Source organism: Ctenocephalides felis, unplaced genomic scaffold (genome assembly GCF_003426905.1).
Source record: "Ctenocephalides felis isolate EL2017-DRISC unplaced genomic scaffold, ASM342690v1 CF-g0.4_SCAFFOLD_01806, whole genome shotgun sequence".
Classification (NCBI taxonomy): Eukaryota; Metazoa; Arthropoda; class Insecta; order Siphonaptera; family Pulicidae; genus Ctenocephalides; species Ctenocephalides felis.
The window spans coordinates 738-24,859 of NW_020537960.1; the positions used below are offsets into that span (position 1 = coordinate 738).

Consider the following 24,122-nt stretch of genomic DNA (forward strand, 5'->3'; position numbering starts at 1 on the left):
ACAAATGCCAAAAAAAAGATACTAATTTTTGCAAACTTTGAAGATTTTTAAAAATTAAACGACTTGTCGTAGGGCCGTAACATGGCCGTAATATTTTAGTATGATCTAGAAGACTATTGTATCTACCGTCAAAAAAAATCATTAAAATCGCCGAAAAGAATTTTTTTAACACTTTATTACAAGAAAACGCCCCGGCCGATCTTTATCAAAAACTAGTCAGCACGATTCCCCACCAATACCCATCGAACGGGTTTTGAATTTGATTTTTGAAAATCGGTCCAGCCGTTTTTGAGAAAACGTCGATTTACGGCAAAAAAAATCTGTTCACACACACATACACATACACATACACATACTTTTTCCAAATTTAGTCTCATTTGATTCAGAATGGCTTGAACCGTCGAGGAAACATAAAATTAGCAAATCGGATTTTTTGATGAAAACAAGCTTCTCCTTCGGGAAGTTAATAAACAAATATTTAAATGTGTTTTATTAACATTCAGTGTATAAACTTAAGGTTTTATAAAATTTATTAATTATGTACATTTATAATACAGTAAACATTAAACATTTATAATATTTGTAAACTTATGATGTGATGATGACGATCTGTAAATAACGATGGTTAATATACTTATTAATACATAATATTTTATCAAACTATACAAAATACATGAATAGTGACAATAACTTATCCTGGCAGATTCTTCTAACATATCTTTCAAATTTATTTCTAATATTAAATTTTTAGACTAATATTGAAAATATTTTTTTACATATGATCTTTTATACGAATTTTATTTTTTAGATTATGTTATAAGATTATTAGAATAATATAAATAATATTATTTACTATAAGATTATTATAATTTCAATATATTTGATCACCTTCTTTTTAACAATTTATTTTAAACATAAATTATTTATATATATCCTCGACTGAAAAAAACACCGTTTTTACGTTGATATATTATTTCTGAAATGCTTAATTAAAAAAAAAAAAAAGATTACGATTGATTCTGTAGTTAACGTAATTTTATTAGGTTGTCAAATATCTCTCTTCCGCTTTTTTGCTCTTGGTTTATAATACAAAAAGGCGGAAGGGAGATATTTGACAACCTATTATTATTGATACTATTTAAGGACTTGTTTTACCAGAACGAAGATTAAAAACAGTTTTATACATTAGTATTGATTTAATTATAATTAATTAATATATGCGTCAACATACTTATGACATAATAAATTTTAATAAATTATTACACATATACTGCAATTTTTAAAGAAATATTTTTTTATTAAATTATATAAATGTACAAATTTATAAATACATTATATTTAGTATAAGAACAATTTAACTCGCCCTCTATTAATAGTGGTGTACAAGATTAAATTATAACAAAAATTTAAATTTATACATTCCTAACAACTTAAATGAGAAGTTATCACGTGTGCCATTATGCATTTAATTTGTTGAAGCAGGACTAATGGCACAAATCTTTGGCAAGTTATAAATTAACCTGATATTTAAATACTCGATTTAATAATCAGTCTTTATTTATCATAAACACGACACTATTTGTTTAATAATGCCTCTAAATTTCCATTATTCAACTGGTTTGTTTTAAGAGTCCTGTGTCGTTTCCTTGAATTACGTTTGTGTAAAGCGTACAAGACACATCCTAAAGTAAGAAGTACGGCAGCAATTGTTGAAGCTACTATGATCCAGATCATTTTGGCATTGTATTCCAGTTTTCGATGCAAAATCATCTCTTGACAAGTATCATATAGAACGTTTGTTTCGTTTAATTTTATATCTTCAGCACAGTATGTGTAACCTGGTAAAGATTTTATTGCAGATTTATCAGCCGTTAGGGGCCGTTCAAATATTACGTAAGCAGATTTTTACAATTATTTACCCCCCCACCCCCCTTGTCACTAAAAGTAAGCAAAGCTCTTACCCCCTCCCCCCATGCTTACGTAAACATTTTGCAATTAATGTATACAAATTTTCGTCGATGATTTCGGAAACACGGATAAATCGATTTGAATAATTCAAAGAACATTCGATTCGTATTGATAAGGAGACGTGCTGATTAGATTTTGGCGAAGGCAGGTCTAGCCGTTCCGAAGATATGGGGCAAAAAGTGCCAAAAATGGTAACTCAGTTTTTAAGAGAACGGAAGGTCCGATTTTAATAATTCAAAAAACATTTTACTTATATTGACAAGATGAAAAACTGATTATATTTTTGAGAAGGCAGGTCTAGCAGATATGGATTCTTAATAAACATAAGTTAAAAAAGTGTCATTTGGCGATCAAAAATGTTTATTTGACATATTTACATCAAATTATCAAATATTTTATAGAGATTTTAATATTGTGTACACATTTTGTGAAATTTTTTTTGGGTTTCGTACCAAGATTTTTAACTTTGAAGTTTTTTTATATGGTTTAGACAAATGTTCTCGATATTTTCGACAGTATGGAATAACCGATTTATAAAATTTAAAAGTAATTCGGTTCGTACTCGATCGCGAGGCGTTTTTGCAAAAGGCAATTTTGCTGTTTCGGAGTGTAAAAACGGTTACGCAGTTTTTTGAGAGAACGGATCATCCGATTAGATTAATTCAAAAAACATTTTGCTTGAGTAGACAGTGTGCAAAAAATGCATTTACAGAAAATTTAATAATTTTGAAAAATTTCAAAAAAAAAATCGAAATTTTCAAAAAAGTTCAATTTTCGAAATTATATCATTTTCAAAAAAAAATACTAAATTTTGAAAAAATAAAAAAAAGAGATTTTTTACAAAAATTTGAGATAATTTTGATAATTTCAAGAAAAATTGAATATTTTCAAAAATTTCCAAATTTCTAAAATATTTAGAACAAACGTTTTTTTTAAATTCCAAATAATGGACTCTTGTAAACGTGCACATAAGTTATTCATAAAATACGCTCGTCGCCCAATTTAAAAAGCACTTAAAAGTTTACAGTATGTAATAATAATCTATTTGAAATTATTCAAAACAATTATTAATTATTTTCATTCCTCAAATTTTTAATTACGGTACATGAAGTTCCACAATTTTGTCTACTAAGGCATGATGCCATGCGCTCCACTAGTATAAATATGTTAACGAGTGCATATAAATTTTTCTAAAAAAAATTACTTTGAGTATTAATTAATTAATATTGATTAAATAACTTAATAATCTATTAACTTTTCGTGGGGTAACTTACAGACTACAGTAATCGCAAAAAAATCGAAAGAGAAATTTTTTATATATCTTTACGTTTCATAGGTTTCTGAATTTTGGCATACCTTAGAAAAAATCGATGTTTTTAGATACAAACTTTCGTCGATAATTGTAGGAACACGCATCAACCGTTTTGAACAAAACACTCGATTCGTATATATATTCACATTTATTTTTATTTATCATATCGGTTGACAACGTCAACTTAAGATTTTGTAAGAACAAACTTCATATTACCAACTTTCAATAACACAGTTATTTCAACTATCAGTTTTTTATCGTTGACAACGTTGAATTGTTAAAAATAACTTTGCCTTCAGTTTCATGGCAAATATTTTACTTGTTGTCCGTTTCAGGACAGTTGTAAAAATTATTAAAAAAAAAAAAAAAAAACTATGACGTAATCATCATATAGACCCCCCTGCCCCCACGTCACCCAAAATAAGCAAATCAATAACCCCCCCGGCCCCCTAAAGTGCTTACGTAATACTTGAACGGCCCCTTACTATAAAAAATATAGGTTAATATAATATAAAATATAATCTTACCTCTTGGTGGTGCTGTACATAGATCATCTTTACTATGTAGTACATTTGGTACATGATTATTAAACCATTTTTCTAATAATAAGCAGCTGCAGTAATCGACGTTTATTTCAGTCATGTCCAAAGATTTTAAGGAACAACTGGGAGCTATATCGACAGGTAATAAGGACAATAGAGGATTTCCTGATATATTAAACTCTGTCAGATCAGGAAGAATTCCTAAATCCGGTAACAACTGCAAGCGGCAATACGCCAAATTAATGCGCTGAAGTGGAGCTCTGATCGGTTTTTGAAGATCCTTCAAATCTTGCTGAAAAAGGAAATTGATATACAAATATTTATTTAAATTATTGAGAACTATTTTTAAAGTTCCGTATGGTAAGTCATAGTAATCGCAAAAAAATCTAAAGTGAAAATTTTTATATATCTTTGCGTTTCAAAGGTCTCTGAATATTTTGGCATACCTTAGAAAAAATGGATGTATGTGTGCAAATACAAATTTTCGTCGACGATTTCGGGAACAGGGATCAACCGATTTAAATAATTCAAAAGACATTCGTTTCGTATTGATAAGGAGACGTGCTGATTAGTTTTTGGCGAAGGCAGGTTTAGCCGTTCCAAAGATACGGGGCAAAAAGTGCCAAAAACGGTAACTCAGTTTTTAAGAGCGTCCGATTTTAATAATTCAAAAAAACATTTTACTTGTATTGACAAATTGAAGAACAGATTAAATTTTCGGGAAGGCAGGTCCAGCGGTTATGGACTCTCAATTCTCAATAAAAATAAGTTCAAAAAATGTCACTTGGCGGTCAAAAATGTTTATTGAACATATGTACATCAAATTATCAGATATTTTATAGAGATATATAGATTACGGTACGGGAAGTTCCAGCAATTTGCCTTAAGGCACGATGCCATGCACCTCACTAGTTTTTATTCAGTTTACAAAAACTTTATTTCTTGATTTCACAGTTTTTTTATAAAGAAATATTTAAAATATAAACATGCTCCTATACAAATATATAGTATGATTTCTTACACTGAAGTTTTGTTTTTTTTTGCTGCAAAAAAAAAACTATTCTCACAATCAGTGTTTTACGAGTGTGATGTATTTTCTACTACCACGCTTTATTATAACGCATACCAATAGTTGTTTACATTTGTTATAAAATTTTATATATGCACTTATAAATTATATATATTTCTAATTGTGATGTGATATATTATATATTGCAGAGATGCCCCGAAAAGCGATTTTTATTTGGAAACATATTTATGATCTTTGTGTTCAAGTCAAAACGAAAATCACTACTGCTTGAAAATATATGTGACGCGGAATTTGAAAACGAATCCTTGAGGCTCTTACCACTGCACTACGAATGCCCCAAGTTATGATTATTATCAACACGCTTTCTATGCTTACTTAACAAAATAATTACAAGTAAGTTAAAAAATAATATATAAATACTTACTCTTAATGTTCGCAAGTTGTTATGCTGCAGATAAAGATTCTTCAGCGATGGCAATTGAAATATTTGCATAGGAACTGTGAATATGGAATTTATCGACAAATCCAGTGCCTCTAAATTCGGCATCGTGTCGAAGGCACCTGCTTCGATTGTTTGAATCATATTATCACCTAAATATAAGTACTTCATCCTAGAGTATGGAGCGAAAGTGTCGCTCCGTAGTTCTCGTATCCTATTGTACGAGGCATCCATCACCTGAAATTGACCATCAATTAGTTGGTATTTTAAAAATTGATATTAGACTGTGACAATATAATGATTGACATAATTAATCAAGAAAATAATTGAGCAATTGATCGTCTCGTCAACATGCCGCTTATCAAAATTAGTCTCAAATTGGCTTGAAAATTAAGAAATAATTGGCCTTAATTAAAGGCATGGTCGAGTCAATTAAAAACTATAATATTTTGCGTGAGTCATTTGGCATAATAAATTATCTACACTATTTGCAAATAGTAATTGATAAAATACCAAGGTATACTTTGCGTTGTAATAAAATACAAAAATAATGCATTTTCAATATTGTAATTTTATAGATATATCTTTACGTTTCAAGATCTTTCAACAACTAGTGGGGCGCATCCATCGTGCCTTAAGGCAAATTGCTGGAATTTCCATACCGTAAGGAACAAAAATAATCAATAATTTTTTTTGAAGATTTTCAAATAGATTATCTTCTATATATATAAAAGTAAGTCGGGTTTTCCTTCCTGACGAAATAACTCCAGAACGCACGAACCGATTTCGACAATTTTGCATTCGTTGGAAAGGTCTCGGGCTCCACAAGGTTTATAGCTAAGAAAATTAGTGGTGCATGGCATCGTGCCCTAATGCAAATTGCTGGAATTTCACGCACAGTAATTAAAATTTCGAGTAATGACATTAGTGAGAATTATCAGAATTATGCTTGGTTGAGTCAACTAGCAATTCTTGCCGCAAAGAATAATGATGTACACGCACTGAATTTCACCCATTCAATCAAAAATTGCTGGCGATTTGGTGACATACCAATAATTCTGACTGGTTTTCCGTTTGACTTCAAACAATTGAAATTTCCAGTTCGCCTTGCGTTTGCAATAACAAGTCGCAAGGCCAATCGCTTAGTGTTTGCGGGATAAATTTTAAATAGATTATTTAGAAAATCATTGTTTTTCACATGGGCAGTTATACGTTCCCTGTTCACGAGTTGGAAAATCATCCGCTTTGTTTGTGTTAACGTCAGACCAAAAAACGAAAAATGTGGTTTACCAAAGAGCACTTCAATGAAACGGATAATTGGCGGATTTACTTTCATTTACTTAGAGAAGTTCAACTAAAAAACACTTCATTTTTGTAATCGAAATAAATTCGTTACTGTTGTGCAATAAAATCAAATTTTTCCTTTTCAAATATAAAACAAACAAAAAATTTCTTCATCTTTCTCACGAAACCATCTGGTGGCGAAACGGAGTTCGTCGGGTTTGCTTGTTTATTATATTATAAATACATACTGTGAATTTAAGTGCTTTTTAAATTGGGCGATGAGCGTATTTTATTAACAACTTATGTGTACGTTTACAAGAGCCCTTTTTTTTATTTGATATTTTTGATAATTTAGAATTTTTCTCAAAATTTTGAAATTTTTTTGAAGTTTAAATTTTTTTGAAATTTAAAAAAAACGTTTTTTTTAAAATATTCTGAGAATTTGAAAATTTTTGAAAATATTTGATTTTTATTTCAATTTTCAAAATATTCTCAATTTTTGAAAATGATGAAAAATTTCGAAATTTAGAATTTTTTGAAACTTTTATTTTTTTTTTGAAAATTTTTAAAATTTTCAAATTTTCTGTAAATGCATTTTTTGCACACCATCTGCTCAAGCAAAATGATTTTTGAATTAATCTAATCGGATAATCCGTTCTCTCAAAAACTGTTTAACCGTTTTTACACCCTTTACGCTCCATACCTCCGAAACGGCAAAATTGCCTTTTGCAAACAGGCCTCGCCATCGAGTACGAACCGGATGATTTTTTAATCATTCAAATCGGTTATTCCATACTGTCGAAAATGTCAAGGACATTTGTTTGAACCATATAAATAAACTTCAAAATTAAAAATCTTGCTACGGAATCCAAAAAAATTTACGCAAAATGTGTACACAATATTAAAATTTTTATAAAATGTGTGATAATTTGATGTACAATGTACAATAAACATTTTTAACCGCCAAATGACATTTTTTTAACTTGAGAGTTCATAACCGCTGGACTTGCCTTTCCAAAAAATTTACCAGTTGTTCACTTCGTCAATACAAGTAAAATGTTTTTTGAAAATTTTGAAACACACACACACATACACAGAAATCCATTTTTTCTAAGGTATGCTAAAATATTCAGAAACCTTTGAAACGTGAAGGTATATAAAAATTTGCACTTTCGATTTTTTGCGATTACTATAACTTGCCCTACGAGAAGTTAATAAGTATTTTGACATACCATAGAAAGAATAGATGTATGTGTTTGTGTATGCGGTATGTATGTGTGTATGTTCGGGTACAATTCGAACAATCGTCCACGATTTTGAGAGCACGGATCAACCGATTTGAATGATTCAAAAAACATTCGATTGTTTTTGATGGGAAGACGTGCCGATTAGTTTTTGGCCAAGACGGGCCCAGCCGTTCTGAAGTAAAAAGTGCCAAAATGGCAATTTTAAAAAAACGGAGCATCTGAATGTTCAAAAAAAAACGCCTATATTGACATAATGAAGAATGTTTGGAAACACAGGTCCAACGGTTTGGAGATCTATTAAAAAAAGATAAAAACTAAATGCCATTTGCATATGCACATTAACTTATCGGCTTTTTTATAGAGATTTTAATAAGTACAAATTTTGTTTGCATCTATAGGTTTCATACCAATATTTATAATGTTTAACCGTTAGACTACTTTAACAAGACCGTTAGACTACTACCAAAACTTTAATCAGTTCTTCGTCATGTCAATTCAAGTAAAATGTTTTTTGAATTATTAAAATCGGACGCTCCGTTCTCTTACAAAATGAGTTACCGTTTTTGGCACTTTTTGCCCCGTATCTTTGGAACGGCTAGACCCGCCTTCGCCAAAAACTAATCAGCACGTCTCATTATCAATATGAATCGAATATTTTTTGAATTATTCAAACCGGTTGATCGGTGTTCCCGAAATCATCGACGAAAATTTGTATCCGCACACACACACACACACATACATTCATTTTTTCTAAGGTATGCCAAAATATTCAGAAACCTTTGAAACGTAAAGATAAATAAAATTTTTCATTTTCGATTTTTTTGCTATTACTATAACTTACCCAACGAGAAGTTAAAAATTCAAAGTTTTCAAAAAATTTCAAAATACAAAATAAAATCAAATTTTTCAAAAAGTCGATTTTTTACAAAAATTCTCAAAAATCAAATTATTTTGAAATTTTCAAAAAATTGTGAAGGTTTAAAAAAATTCAAATTAAGGTACGGGAAGTTGCAGCAATTTGCCTTAAGGCATGGCACGATACCATGCATCACTAGTCCGATAATCTCTCAAGTTTGGGAAACCGCAAATGATGCGATGCATCCGTTGTCCCCGATATGAGATGAAGGAACATGAAGCGGCGGCGGTCAGTTCGTAACAATCGGCCAGTTGAGTCTCGACCCGCTCAATTGGCTTAAATCAACATGACCTATACATATAGACATAGAACCACTCTAGTTCTTGGCCGTCGAGTTCTCCATATGCACGTGAATGCACCTACATGCTCTAAAAAAAAATTAACGAACTGGAATGATTCACGGGGCTGTGTCTATTAGTACATTTGTGGACATCGAGATGATCTCCAAATTGATTTTGAAAACTGGTCGTGTATGACATTGTGTCTTAAGGCAAGTTGCTGAAACTTCCCTTTTATAAATAAATATTTTTGCACTAGTAATATAAATTTGGATTATATTGTTTTATAAATATTTATGTATATAATTGTATTATCATTTTCGGGATCTTGAATAGAATATATATTTAAATTTTTTTCATAAATGTTGATTGTTCTTTACCAATATATTTATAGTTCCACTTGGATTTGAAATTCCAATATATTTATTAGTTTCATTAAATAATTAACAATCAACAATTATGAAAAATGTTAAAAATATTTAATTCTTATGAAGATCCTTAAAATACAAAATCATTATACGAGAACACGAATCAACCGATTAGTAAGATTCAAAAAGCATTCGATTCCTATTGATAAGGAGACGTGCTGATTAGTTTTTGGCCAAGGCAGATGCAGCTTTTACAAGATACGAGATAAAAGGTACCAGAAAAGGTAATTCAGTTTTTTTTTAAATAATATAGCGTCTGATTTCAATAATGCAAAAAACATTTACTTTATACTGACAAAATGAAAAAACTGATTAAATTTTTGGGAAGACAGGTCAGGCCGTTTCGGAGATCCAATCTAATAAGTTAAACTAGAGGTGTATGGCATCGTGCCTTGAAGCTAATTGCTGAAACTGCCCGTACCGTAATGAAATGTTCGAAGAATATTAAATATTTTCACATAGATTATACAGTATACAGTAACATTGTCTAATATTTATAAGAATTTTATAAACTGAATCACAAAGTCAAAAATATTTATTTAAAGTATATAAGTGAGCTTTAAAATTTTAGCCAGAATTAATATTGAAATCTGTTTTATTTCCGATATACAAAAAAAATCAAATGATTTTTTCCCCAAAAGCAATTGTTTTGTCAACACAAGCAGAATGTTTTTTGAATCACTCAATTCGGATGCTTATTTCTCTCAAAAACATTTTTTCAAAATTTCTCTCAAAGTCATTTTTTGTACATTTAGCTCTGTATCTTCGAAATGGCTCGGCCTGCCATTGTTAAAAACGAATAACCACTTCTCCCAATCATTACTGACTGAATGTTGTTTAGATCATTCAAATCAGATGCTCTGTTCTCTCGAAAAATCGATTTCTATTTTCTGCACTCTTTGCTCTTTATCTTCGTAACGGCTGAACCTGCCTTAGCCAAAAACTAATCAGCACATTTTCCTATCAATAGGAATCGAATGTTTTTTGAACCATTCAAAAATCGATTGATCCGTGCGCCCGAAAACGTGAACGAAAAAATGCGGACACACAAAACACATACACACACACATACATCCATTTTTTCTGAGGTATGCCAAAATGGTTAAAAACCTTCAAAACATGAAGAAATGCAAAAATTTTCATTTTAGATTTTCGGCTCATTACTATAACTTGCCCTACGGGAAGTTAATAATAGTTGTCTATTGCAAATCGTTCAAATAGGACCCAAAAGCTATTCATAATCTAACACCGAACATATATATTCTTTCTATACAATTTTAATTTAGCTTTCCCTTCTTCAAAAAAAATCCAGGCCCCTAAACGGAATTTGCCCTGGTTCACTAAGGGCTTATGTATATCATTCAATAGATTAAAATTTCTAGAGCGTCTATCCAAACGGAATGGTACTTTATCGTTCCAAATTTACTTTTTGAAATATAGGCAAACGTTTAATGATTTAATTGATCTAGCAAAAATTAAATTCAACGAATATTTAATACGGCATTGTCTTGCAAGCAAAAAACTATGTGGTCTCTCATTAATTCTGAAATGAATCTAGAACGTAAATCTGCGGTAGAAATTAAATCTTTGACAATTAATGATGTAATAATTAATGACATTAATGATATTTCCAACGAAATGAATAACTTCTTTGTTAATGAGGCTTCAAATTTGACATCCTCCATCATCTCGAACATCACTTGCTGCTCCCCTGTTTCGTATATTGTTAGAAATATTCATAGCTTTGTTTTATTTCCTGTCACAATTGAGGAACTTGCAAGTACTTTAAAGCTATTAAATCTTCCTATTCCGCGGGACCGGATGAAATTCCTACATGCATCATTAAAGAATTCTATCCTCTTTTTATTGATAACCTATTAATATGTATTAATAAATGCTTTGAGCTGGGAGTTTATCCAAACCACCTTAAGCACTCCAAAATCCGCCCTCTTCATAAAAAAGGCGACAAAAACATTGTGAGCAATTATAGACCTATTTCTCTCTTAATTCTTTTGATAAGGTGTTTGAAAAAATTTGCACGTCAGAATCTCTGGGTTCTTAAATAAATACAATATTTTGTTTCACAACCAACATGGTTTTCGGAAAAAACACTCTACATCGCACTCGGTTTTTAGCCTCATCCAAAATGTTATTACTCATTTGAAGATGGAAGTTATTGTGTAGCCGTCTTTTGCGATCTCTCCAAAGCGTTCGACAGTATATCTCACAATATTCTCATTGATAAGTTAGAAATGTATGGTTTTCGTTCTAGCTCGCTTAAATTACTAAAATCTTATTTAACAAACAGAACTCAAAGCGTATATTTGGACAATAGCACCGGTGGTAAAGTTATATCCAGGAAATTAAACGTGAAAATGGGTGTCCCACAAGGATCAATTCTTGGACCGCTCCTATTTCTTCTTTACATTAACGACCTACCTAATTGCTCAAATCTTTGTGACTTTATTTTGTTCGCTGATGACACTTGTCTAACCATCAAAGCTAGAACATACGATGACCTCGTAACGAAATTGAACAATGTCATGGATTCCGTTTCGAAATGGTTCAATATAAATAATCTTCTTTTAAACAACGACAAAACCCAAATTATTTCTTTCTGTACAGCAACGCGCGTAGCGAATGATATTTCCTCATTTACAATTAATAACTATTCATTTGACTCCTCTTCAGTATCTAAATTTCTTGGAGTTTATATCAATAAGAATCTTAACTGGTCTGAACACGTTTCCAACCATTTATGCTTCAAATTAACGCGTACATGCTTTATCCTGCGAACCCTTAAATCAAAAATTGGAATATCCAGTTTACTTTCTATTTATTACGCAAACTTTTATTCACACATTGCTTACGGTATCCAATTTTGGGTTTCTCTAATGAACTAATTAAAGTTTTTAAACTTCAAAAGAGAGCAATTCGAATAATTTTTCACTATCCTCCAAGACATCATGCCGTAATATCTTCAATGAACATAAAATTTTAACAGTACCGAGTATATTTGTTCTAGTCACACTTAATTTCATAAAAAATAATCCAGACTCTTTTAATTTGTCTTCGATGTCAAATACCAAGCACAATACGAGACATAAAATAATTAAAGGTAAGACTTATAAACTACACAGTTCCTTTAATACTATCTGCGGTATGGGTATACAATTTATGAATAAACTGCCGTTACGTGTTCGTACCCTTGATAACAAGAAATTTCATAAAGTACTAAGTAATGCGTTAAAGGATTTAACTTTTTATAGCCCTCTGGAGTTTTTAAATTTCGATTTTTCAAATTACTTTCCCGAAAATCTCAACTAATCATTAACGCGACTTTTCCCGCTCGAAGAAATTTCTCTATTACAGGCAGCAGCAAGATCGATGGATCGACGATGGCAAAAATCCCTACGAACCTACGGGCCCAAACTAACTGATGTCACCTACCAGCCATGTCTATGTCTACTATGCTCGTGACAATATAATTCGTTCGTTAAACTAAATACTTCTAAATTACTATTATTATTATTATTTCTTTCTTTGTTTATTTTTTTTTTTATTTGTTTTATATAACTGTTATTGTTATATTGTTAAAATACTTAATAATTAGTTAATTAAACACTTACAATTTAAAAAAAAAAAATTTGAGAAACATTTTTTTTTTTTTTTTTTTTTTTTTTTCTAATTATTATTTTCATAAGACTGTTATTTTAAAATACTTAATAATTAGTTAACTAAAAACTTATAATTCAAAACACTTCAAAATTGTGAAACAAAAATTTAATTTTTTTATTTCGACTGTTATTGTTAAAATACTTAATAATTAGTTAACCAAAAACTTATATTTAAAAACACTTAAAAATTGTGAAACAAATATTTCCTTTATCAAAATACCTAAAAATTTGTAAAGAAAAAAAATTGTAAAAATATTTAACAATAATAATAAAAATGATAATGATAATATTAATAATAATAATAATTATAATAATATAAGATACTCAAATTTGTTAAAATATCATAAAATAACCTAAAATTTGTTAATATTGTAAAAGTATGTATTGTAAAGCTTATTAAAATTACTTATTAAATTTTTAAAAAACACTTATAACAAACAAACTAGTTATATTAAAAAAAAAAAATTATAATTAAGTAAATATAAATAGGTTTATAGTAAATAAATTAAGTAATTAAATAGCTAATAATTAATTAAATTATATTAAACCTATAAAATATTGACTTAAGCCTTATTATAATATTAAATATTATACCGACGGCTTGTAAAATTAATAAATAAATAAAATAAATAAATAAATATGTAGGTACTATTTTAAATTTGTCTGTTTACAAAATTTGAAATTTCTCTGTGTTCTATTAATTACCTAATATATTATATTAATCAATTACCTCGGTGTCGGAATCCAGAGTAGCAGGAATCTGCTGAAGTTCTTTTCTAGAACAATCGACTCCTGGTAGTCTGAAAACTCGATGATAGGTGCATCGACCAGGTCTTTTTCCATCCGAGGTTATTAAAGAAAGCAAACCATTGTCCACCAAAGCATTTCCAAATGAAGGAAATAACAGTGCAAGGATCACCACGCCCAGCGCGGGTTTCATCTGAATAAAAAATATATATGTATATTGTTAAGAATTATGTAGAATATTGAATTATTTTATGTGCATGAGTTTTGGGTCATAGAACGATTGCATATTGAGAACGCCTTGGATTGCCTTAAATATGTTCATACTCGGATTCAAATTATGAACAATTCATATCAGTTACAGAATAACTACAAACAAGCATATCTAAATTATTCGGAAGTCTTAAGACGCAATAATATCAAAAACTTTTGTGATTTCAATAAGTATTAAATACAAGCAAAACAATGTTATAAATAATCTTTTATAAATGGTTAAGAATTCGAGTAAACATATATCACATATCCAAACATATAACACATATCCATATATCACAAATTTGCTTTTTAAACCAAGTGGACCATAGGTGATCAAAACTCCCTAAATTTTGGAGATCAAAAAATCTCAAGAAAATTACATGCAGACACTTAAATTTTATCCCAAAATTTTTGCTTCCCTTGTGTATATCAAGATGAAAATTCTACAAGTTTCACTTATTCAAGATTGAAACCATATTACGATTTATATTGCAATTCTGATAACAACGTAATTTTTTGTGATATTTAAAAAACCTGAACACATTTGGCCGATTGAGACCCAATATTACATATTAAAAAAAACACGTTATAAGGTTTTGTAAATATTGTGTCAAAAAATAAAATCTTATCTTTACAACAGAGCATTTGTTAAGCAAATATTGTTCTTCGAATAAAAATGGAAAAATAGAAAAATGCCGGAAGCACAGTAGCTAAAAAAATATATTATAAACATACAAATTAAAAATAATCTCATACGAGATTAAGATATACTAACAGGTAAACTTTTTTGGGATTTTTACGTTTTTGTTCGATGATGATTGATAATGATTGATCCGATTGGGGAACAAACTTATATTTTTAGTATAAATAATTAGTGCTTAAAGAAATCAGACTCATTGAAAATGCTTGAAATTGAAAATATTTGTTTAGTTATTAAGATCAATCATTGTGAACTTGTCAATATTTACAACAAAATTAAAAAATATGTTTTTGAAGTAAAACATCTTTAGGCGCGACTATAGTGTAAATCCGTACAAATGCAACGGAAATGCGTTACGGCAGACTGTGCGTCATTCGCTTTCGATAAAATCATTTCTATATACGGGTCGATTGTGATTGGTCGTCGTGTATATGTATAGAGACCTGTCGTTGTATGCGTACCGATATCAACAAGAAAATCGGCATAGATAAATAAACATTTTAAAGTTACATCGCAGTACAAATCTTGAATTAAATGAAAAATGTTTGAATCAGAAGAATATTATACCCTATTTCTTGAAAATAATAAAATAAATTAAACATTTGAGCCGTGTACTAAACGTAAGTTTATTGATTAGAAATTATTTCTATATTATTCGTAGTTTCTATAAATTTTTGAAGTTATTAAAATGGAAAATATTTTTTAGGCATGACTGATACTACAGCTGTTCAGAGAATGAGATTACATCGCCCGCGAAAAAGTAAAAAAAATGCAAGCTGTCAATGAATGTATGTTAATTTCAATTACATGAAGTTCTTCAAACACAATTATTACATGATGAGTGAAGTTGCGAAAACAAAATTTGTTTAGGCGTTGTTTAACATAAACCACTGTGTGAACGAATATTATAGAAGTTATTAATGAGCAATTACTTCATTTCTCTAATGAAGGTTCGTTTCTAAATGCTAATTACAATGACAAATCGATCATTTAATATTTGAAGTGTGACTTTAATTACATTATTGTTTTTAAATATTATAGATATTTTTAGTGCTATTATAAATATATAATTTATAATTTACCACTATAAATGTGTATAATGGTTGACACAAATGTGTGCATCACGAGTGTTACCATATTACTAATAAACATTATTCAAAATTATTATATGATGTGTTTATTTTTACTTAAATGCCATCTTGTACAGTAGCAAATGAGTTTTACTTCAATCGCGTGTGAATCTTACGCGCACTCTTTTTTTCGAAAATTGATTTGGTTAAACATAAGATATATTATTTGAAGCAATTTTCTAACACTTTAATGCTGACTGGTTAATTTAAATTTTAAAAAGCTGTATACTTCCATAATTAGTTTGACTGTAAATTTTACTAACTCATCAACATTCATCAATTTTTTTTTTGTCAATCAAAACTTTATTCAAGCATCATCAAAATTACAGTAAAGTAAGCAAATCCTGTGATCTTGGCAGCAGGAATAAAAAAATATTTGAGTATACGTTTATATTTGAAATAACTTAAGATAAAATTTTGACTTGAAAATTGAACATCCAGTTTTATTTATGGAAGTTTTCAAATATGATTTTAGATGACAAGTTCGATTTTGTTAACTAAAAACTAATATTGCATTGTAATGGCAAACAATAGCTGTAAGATAAATCTCTAGGAATCTGCAAATTCTTATTACATCTCAAAAACTCATGATTCTTCAGTACAATTTTCGATTTGTTTTTGTGAAAAAAAAAACAACTAATCATTTTTTTACGATACCTAGTTTGACACGCTCTGGATTAATTCAAAGAGTTTTAAATGCGTATAGGAAAGTTTTATATCACAAATTTCTGTGTACTGTGATCAATAATATTCTTCATTGGCCATAGAACGATAATATGCATTGGCACCTTATCTGGTGCGTTACTTATACGATTTGAAGAAAACGACGATCAGTTGAGGTCGTCTGGTCAGAGATAATTCAAGATAAAATAAATAGACAAGTGCACGATATGTTGACAAACATATCCACTATACAATGAGGTCGATATTATTTGAGTAATAATTGATAACACCAACATTTGATATTAATTGTTGGATGATTGCTACGTGACCAAAAAAATGGAACTTTGTGTTAACATCACAAATACTGACGCGAGAATATATCTCATGGAGTACGATGGTATTCTGGTAAAGATTAATTTAGAAAAAACTAGTGGGGTGCATGGCATCGTGCCGTAAAGCAAATTGCTGGAACTTTCCGTACCGCAATCACAATTCTTGGTACGAAACCCAAAAAAATTTACACAAAATGTGTACACATTATGAAAATCTCTATAAAATATCTGATAATTTGATATGCATAAGCGCAATAAACATTTTTGACCGCCAAAAGACATTTTTTAAAACTTATTTTTATTGAGAGTCCATAACCTCTAGACCTGTCTTACAAAAAATTTAATCAGTTTTTTATATTGCCAATACAAGTAAAATGTTTTTTGAATTATTAAAAGCGGACGCTCCGTTCTCTTAAAAACTGAGTTACCGTTTTTGACACTTTTTGCTCCGAATCTTCGGAACGACTAGACCTGCCTTCGCCAAAAACCAATCAGCACGTCTCCTTATCAATATAAATCGAATGTTTTTTGAATCGACGACGGAAATTTGTATCCGCACACACTCACACACAAACACACACATATACATCAATTTTTACTAAGGTATGCCAAAATGTTCAGAAACCTCTGAAACGTAAAAATATATAAAAATTTTTATTTTCGATTTTTTTGCTATTACTATAACATGCCCTACAGAAAGTTAATAAATTATTGTATCATGGCGCGCATTTCTTGTTTATAACTTTAATCTTACCCAATAACACAAATATTTGTTTCCACATTTTACTTGCCAATGCAATTGTTTAACAATTAAAGTCTATTACGATAAGCTCAGGTCCAACATTGTTGCATCAAATTACAATTATTAGTATCAAATAAATTCCATTAATTAAATTATTTTAAATAAAGGTAGGTAAACCATTGGATGGCTACAATATAGATTCTTAGAAGCCTTGCATTATATATTGTTAAGAAGTGCCACCACAACATTTCATAAGGCTTTTAAGTTCTGATTGCTGTCTGCATATAAAAAAATGATCCAACACATACTACTTGTTACACTTTTACACGAATAAAAGTTCTACATTTTTATTTAATAGCAATTCTTATGATCGGTTCAGTATCAAAATATCTAGGAATTTATTTAATAAGAAAACTGAACTAGTAAGGAGGCGTCCATTAATCACGTGAGTATTTTAGGGGGAGGGGAGGTTTGACAAAAAACCACAAAATATCACGTGGGGAGGAAGGTGTATAGTAAGATATCACGTATAATCATTATTTGTATCTTCATAAAAAATCAGAAATTTTGCAATTTTTTTCGTAACTAAAAATACGCGTATCAAGAAGGGGGGTTCAAAAAAATTGATCACGTGATTAATGGACGCGCCCTAGGAAAAAGCCTCCAACTATGCGTTGCCTCCAAATGTGGCTCGATTAAATAATTTTATACAATCTAATTCTTCATTTTTATATGATGATAAAAGATGATTTTTAATTTTATGCGGAAAAGGGTATAACACTTGGAAACATATTTCCTGTCATTAGTGCTGTCTGAGGTGGGTGTCAACCATGAAACCTTGTGGTTGGAAAGCCAAAACTCTAACCAATAACCCACTAGAAAGCCGAATAATACAAATTAATTTAGAAAAAAAAACATAGTTGTCCTGCAATTGAACAATAGCATAGTTGCTCATTAAATGAAGGTACTACATAATAGCATCGTAAAATAAAAGTATATGAAAAAAACCATAAGCTTATTGATAATTTGTTAAATTAAATAATTTTAAAATTGCTATGAATTAGTTATTGAATTTCTATTTCGATAAATAGATTGAATGAATCATTAAAATTTTCAATTATTCATTTTTTAAATTACCGTTATCAGACACATTTAACGGTTAATCATTTTTTTCGCGTACTTGACCTTCAATAAATAATTTTAACGTGTATCATCTAATATGCGGAATAATATGTTTTTTAGTCATACATTACATAAATGCTTCTAAATACTTTAAATCATCATAATGTTTAATTTTGGCTGCTGCATGCGCCGTTATTTGTTAGTTCTCTTCCACACTACATAAAAAATTATTTTATCTAAAACTGGAAAAAATTATATATTAGAAAAATATACGTTTAAGATCAAATCATAACTGATATGAAGAATAAAAGTGCAAAAAAGATTCGGTATGGAAAGTTCCAGCAATTTGCTTTATACCATTTGCCATGCACCACTGGTTTTATCTGATTTATCTTTTTTTTACTGCAGCAATGCATGTTGTTCTTCCTTTTTATCGATATCATTAATTATGCAAATACAGATACAGTCCAATGCTAATAAATGATTTGAAGTGTTATGGTTCTAAAGATACGCAGATATCTTCTTCGAATATGTTTTCCCTTTGTGCCGTTATCCATTTCCATTGGTTTGATTTACATTTGCACCTAATATTCCCCCGTTTTCATGGAAACTATATTGTTAAATCCGATTCCAGTGGTATTAAGATAATTTTGAACTATACTATCTACATAAGGCATTAAATAATTTTTTCATGAATAGGATAAATCTAAGAACTACGCCCAACGATGCAGTTTTTCACAGTGATGATAGTGCAAAAAAGAGCAAAATAAAACTATAAAGTAAATTTTTAAAATAGGGCATAAGGATTTTTCAATACTTTATTTAATCTAATATCAATTAACTTTTATTTAATCTAACGAATATCTAACGAATATCTTACGAATTTAATCTAATAACTGTCTTGTTAGCCATTTCGGATATTTAGTAGGCCTGTTTTTTTTACTTCTGACTATGCTAGAGTGCCATTCCTGGTAAAAAACGAAAATTTGTTTGTTTGTTATTTTATATTAATCAGAACAATTACATGTTTTATAAGCTGTAATAAACACTGCTATTTGCTAACGACATTATTAGCCATTGATTGTCCTTACTACCCAAGATACAATTTATTTTAAATCACAAACGCAATTAACATAGTCCGGTCATTTGGTCGTTTTGCCGGTATTCGGGGAATTCTTAAAATTGGTAATCTTATAGATTTCGAGGTGCTCTTTACGAATTTCAACTTTGACGCCTCAAATTTTTACTGCAAGTTGCCGCCATATTGGCAAAATGGCGTCAAAAAAACAGCTACGATAAAGGTAGCAATCATCTTTCTAATCATCATCTTTCTAATTGGAATTTTGCACCAATAGCTCGATAGGATATTCTTGCTTGAAAACTTATTGCTATCAATATTTCCAAACGGAAAACGATATCACTACTTCTTGACACCAGGCTGTACGAAACGGACATCGAACCCGTAACATCTGATTCTCCAAGTTCCAACCAATAATCTATTTGTGAGCCATTTAAATCTATGGTGATTTATGTTACCGTGTAAAAGAGGCTTTAGGAATCTGCAAATTAGATTTTGTTTGCCATTTACCTCATATTAGATTATATAATCAATGCAAAAGATGACATTCGAATGCAACAGTTTATTATTAGGATCACAAGTCTGTGACGAAAACGATCACTGACGTGACCGGATGCAAACCTGACAGATAACAATTATTATTACAGAAATCTGTTTATATTTTATTCATAATCGCCATATTGCACATGTTTTTCACATAAATTTTCCTTGAATCAGCCTTGTATCGCTATTAGAGGATTCATTTTAATTCATTAATATCATTAATTTACTTTGGAATAATAGCCGCGCGTTAACAATATGAAATGATAATCAACTAATACAACGAATAATAAAACTAATATAACATTATCCATCATGAGTGAAAATATTTATGATTAGAGGTGAAATTTTTTTTAACTTTTCGTAGGGTAAGTTATTGTAATCGTCCAAAAAACGAAAGTGAAAATTTTAGCTTAACTTTAGCATTTTGGCATACCTAAAAAAAAATTAATGTGTGTATGTATGTGTGGATACAATTTTTCGTCGAAGTTTTTGGGAGTACCCTCAGCCGATTTGAATGATTCGAAAAGCAGTCGATTCTTACTTATGGAGATTAAAACAGATTAGTTTTTGGGAAAGGCAGGTCCAGCCGTTTCCGATATACGAAGCAAAAACTTGCAGAAAGTGCAAGAGAAAATGATAATTTATCTTTGAGAGAACGGATCGTCTGATTTGAAAACATTTTATTTGTATTAAGGAAATGAACTGATGAAATTTTTAGTTAGGCAAGTCTAGTGATTTCGGAGATCCAATAATGAAAGTCAAAAAAATGCTATTTGGCGAACAAAAATGATAATTAGACATATGCACATCAAATTATCAGATATTTTAATAAAAGAAAAAATTTTGTTTACATTTTCATTGATTTTGTACCAATTTTTTTTTACATTTCTATGGGTTCCATACCAATGCTTATCCGTTAGACGGCGGCGCGGCACTTACGCGTTTTGACATTTCGTCTCTATGCAGTTCAAGCAGTACGATTGCTTTGAAAAAAAGTTCAAAATTTCCAAAAAATTTCAAAATAAAGAATACATTTTTTTTCAAAAAAAAATGTTTTTTGAATTATTAAAATTGGACGCTCCGTTCTCCTAAAAACGGAGTTACCATTTTTGGCACTTTTTGCCCCGTATCTTCGAAACGGCTAGACCTGCCTTCGCCAAAAACTAATCAGCGCACGTCTCCTTATCAATACGAATCGAATGTATTTTGAATTATTCAAATCGGTTGATCGGTGTTCCCGAAATCGTCGACAAAAATGTGTATCCGCACACACACACACACACACACATACACACACACATATGTATCAATTTTTTCTAAGGTATGCCATAATATTCAGAAACCTTTGAAACGTAAAGATATATACAAATTTTCATTTTCGATTTTTTGCGATTACTATAACTTGCACTACGGGAAGTTAAAAAGTTCAAAATTTTCAAAATATTTCGAAGTATAAATACAATTCGAGTTTTTCAAAATTGTCATTTTTTTTTAAAATTGTAAAATTCTCAAAAATCTATTTCTGAAAAATTAGTTCTGAAAAAAAATTGAACCTTATTTAAAAATCTTAATATTTGATACGGAAAGTTTCAGCAATATGCTTTAAGACGATGCCATGCACTACTAGTTTTATTATTATTTAAAGAACGATCAAACATTCTAACAGAATGTATTGCTACCAAATATGCATTTTTTTCATTCCTATATAGTTAAGGATTCTATGAGCTGTTGTTCTGATTCGCCAAACATTTTATTATTACAATTTCTGTAGTAGGCCGAATATTTATTGATGCATAAATGCCGAATAAGGGCTATTTTCACTTGGAAATATATTGCTATCTACATTTTAAGTAAAAACCGATGTCACTACTTCTTGACATTAAGCTGCTCGAAGCGACTATCGAATCCGGAATTTCTGTATCTGATCCCGAGCTTACCCTGTGGCAAGTCCAATCGAAAATGTAATACGTAACCAGACAGACAATTTTTAAAATGATATAATTCAAAAACTAATGTCCTAACTATTTCTGTTACTCTTCACACAGAGATGAGTGAGATATTGGATTTAATTTTTTTATTCAAAGGAATGTTAATACTTTCAATGGTCGCTGCTGTATTTGACACAAAAATTAAATCCGTGTCGTTGGGCATCATAGCATCCGACCGTAGAAAATATAATCCTGTAGTTAATTTCCTTTATACGGTTGATAAGCGCCGAACCCAGGGCGTGTTCTCGCTGCCGGCCAACAATGAAATTTTAACTAATGTGTCGCCAGAATGGGACACAGCTAATTTTAATAAAATTCATTAAACTAGTGATATTGTGCTCTAAAATAAATTTCTATAAGCTTTAACAGCAACTAGAACTTTATGTCCTATAGGCTGTTGGGCTGAAACTTCACCATACGTCGTATTTTTAGATAGTAACCCAACGGTTGATGAATCTATATTTGATTACTTTATTATTAGAATTTATCTGATAGTGCTGACTTATTATTTAATTTGAAGCAGCAATGTCGCGAAGGGCTATTTTCACTAGGAAACATATTTAAGATCTATATTCCGAAGTGAAAATTGATATCGCTACTGCTCGATATCAGGGTTGTTCGTGACTGAGATTGAACCCGCAATCCGCCTGATTGCAAACCTACGTGCTAACTATTCCGCCACGAAGGACCCAAATTTCTGCAACTTCAGAGAATTTTTGTAAAGACGTATATAAGTCTACTATGTAATTTTTTCTTATTTAGTACACTTTTCTTATTTCACTACTACTTTTGCTTATTTATTTAATTTAATGAGTAATATGCTCGAGGACAAGAGCTGAGTTAAAAATCAACTGCATGAGAAATTTCCCAAAGCCATGTAATTGATTATTATTAATAAATTTATATATTTTCATCGATATGTCATACAATCATTAAAACATGTGTCCAACATGCATTGCTACTAGAAAGGTTTTCTTTTACTCCTATATAGTAAATTCTAGATAGTTATAAACTATTTAGTAAACTGGTGGCAATGCATTTTGTATTACACATTTCCCAAAGCCACTTTGTAGTGTGTACCACAGTATTCGAAGAAATAATTCATCATAAATTTGATATATATTTCAAAATAAAAATGTATATCACTGTTGCATGATAAATTGAATGATCATCGTCACGGATACTTCTAATGATGATAAATTCAGCCGAAATAAATAAAACTATTTTTAATATATAGCTTTCCGAAAAATTAGTGGTTAGAGCTGTGGAATTTCAATTAGAGGTCCAGGTTCGATTACTGCTCGGGCAACCTGATGGCAAGGAGCGGTGACATTGGTTTTCATTTCATATAAAGAATGAAATTTGTTTTCAAGCAAAAATAGCCGTTGCCCTACCAGCAACAAAAAATGTATCGTTATTATAGAAATAACATATCCAACATCGAATCGATCACCAATGGATGACCTTTCGATCTTATTTCCTTTATTTAATAAACCATCCAAATTACTAAATGTTGTATAAGAATGACAGATTGTAATTCACAAAAAAATATTATAAAAACAATAATAATTAAATTCATCACATGAAGAAATTTCAACCGTTTGGGTTGCCATCTATAAAACCGAGGTAGTTAGTTGGGTTAAATCACATCATCACAACAGCTTATAGGATCCTTAAATTCTGATTGCAGTGCAAACAATGTAG

General features: G+C 30.1%; 1 protein-coding gene across 1 annotated transcript in view; it reads right to left on the reverse strand.

Annotated features, from left to right (window-relative positions):
* Positions 1-1,461: 1,461 nt before the first annotated feature.
* Positions 1,462-24,122, reverse strand: part of LOC113374459 (leucine-rich repeat-containing protein 24-like) — a 30,237-nt gene continuing 7,576 nt past the window's right edge. The window contains exons 2-5 of the mRNA XM_026614496.1: positions 13,852-14,061; positions 5,277-5,528; positions 3,808-4,114; positions 1,462-1,838 (exon numbers count right to left, since the gene is read on the reverse strand). Coding sequence (XP_026470281.1) covers positions 1,576-1,838; positions 3,808-4,114; positions 5,277-5,528; positions 13,852-14,061 — 1,032 coding nt within the window. The 3' untranslated portion in view covers positions 1,462-1,575. The remainder of the gene's footprint in view (positions 1,839-3,807; positions 4,115-5,276; positions 5,529-13,851; positions 14,062-24,122) is intronic.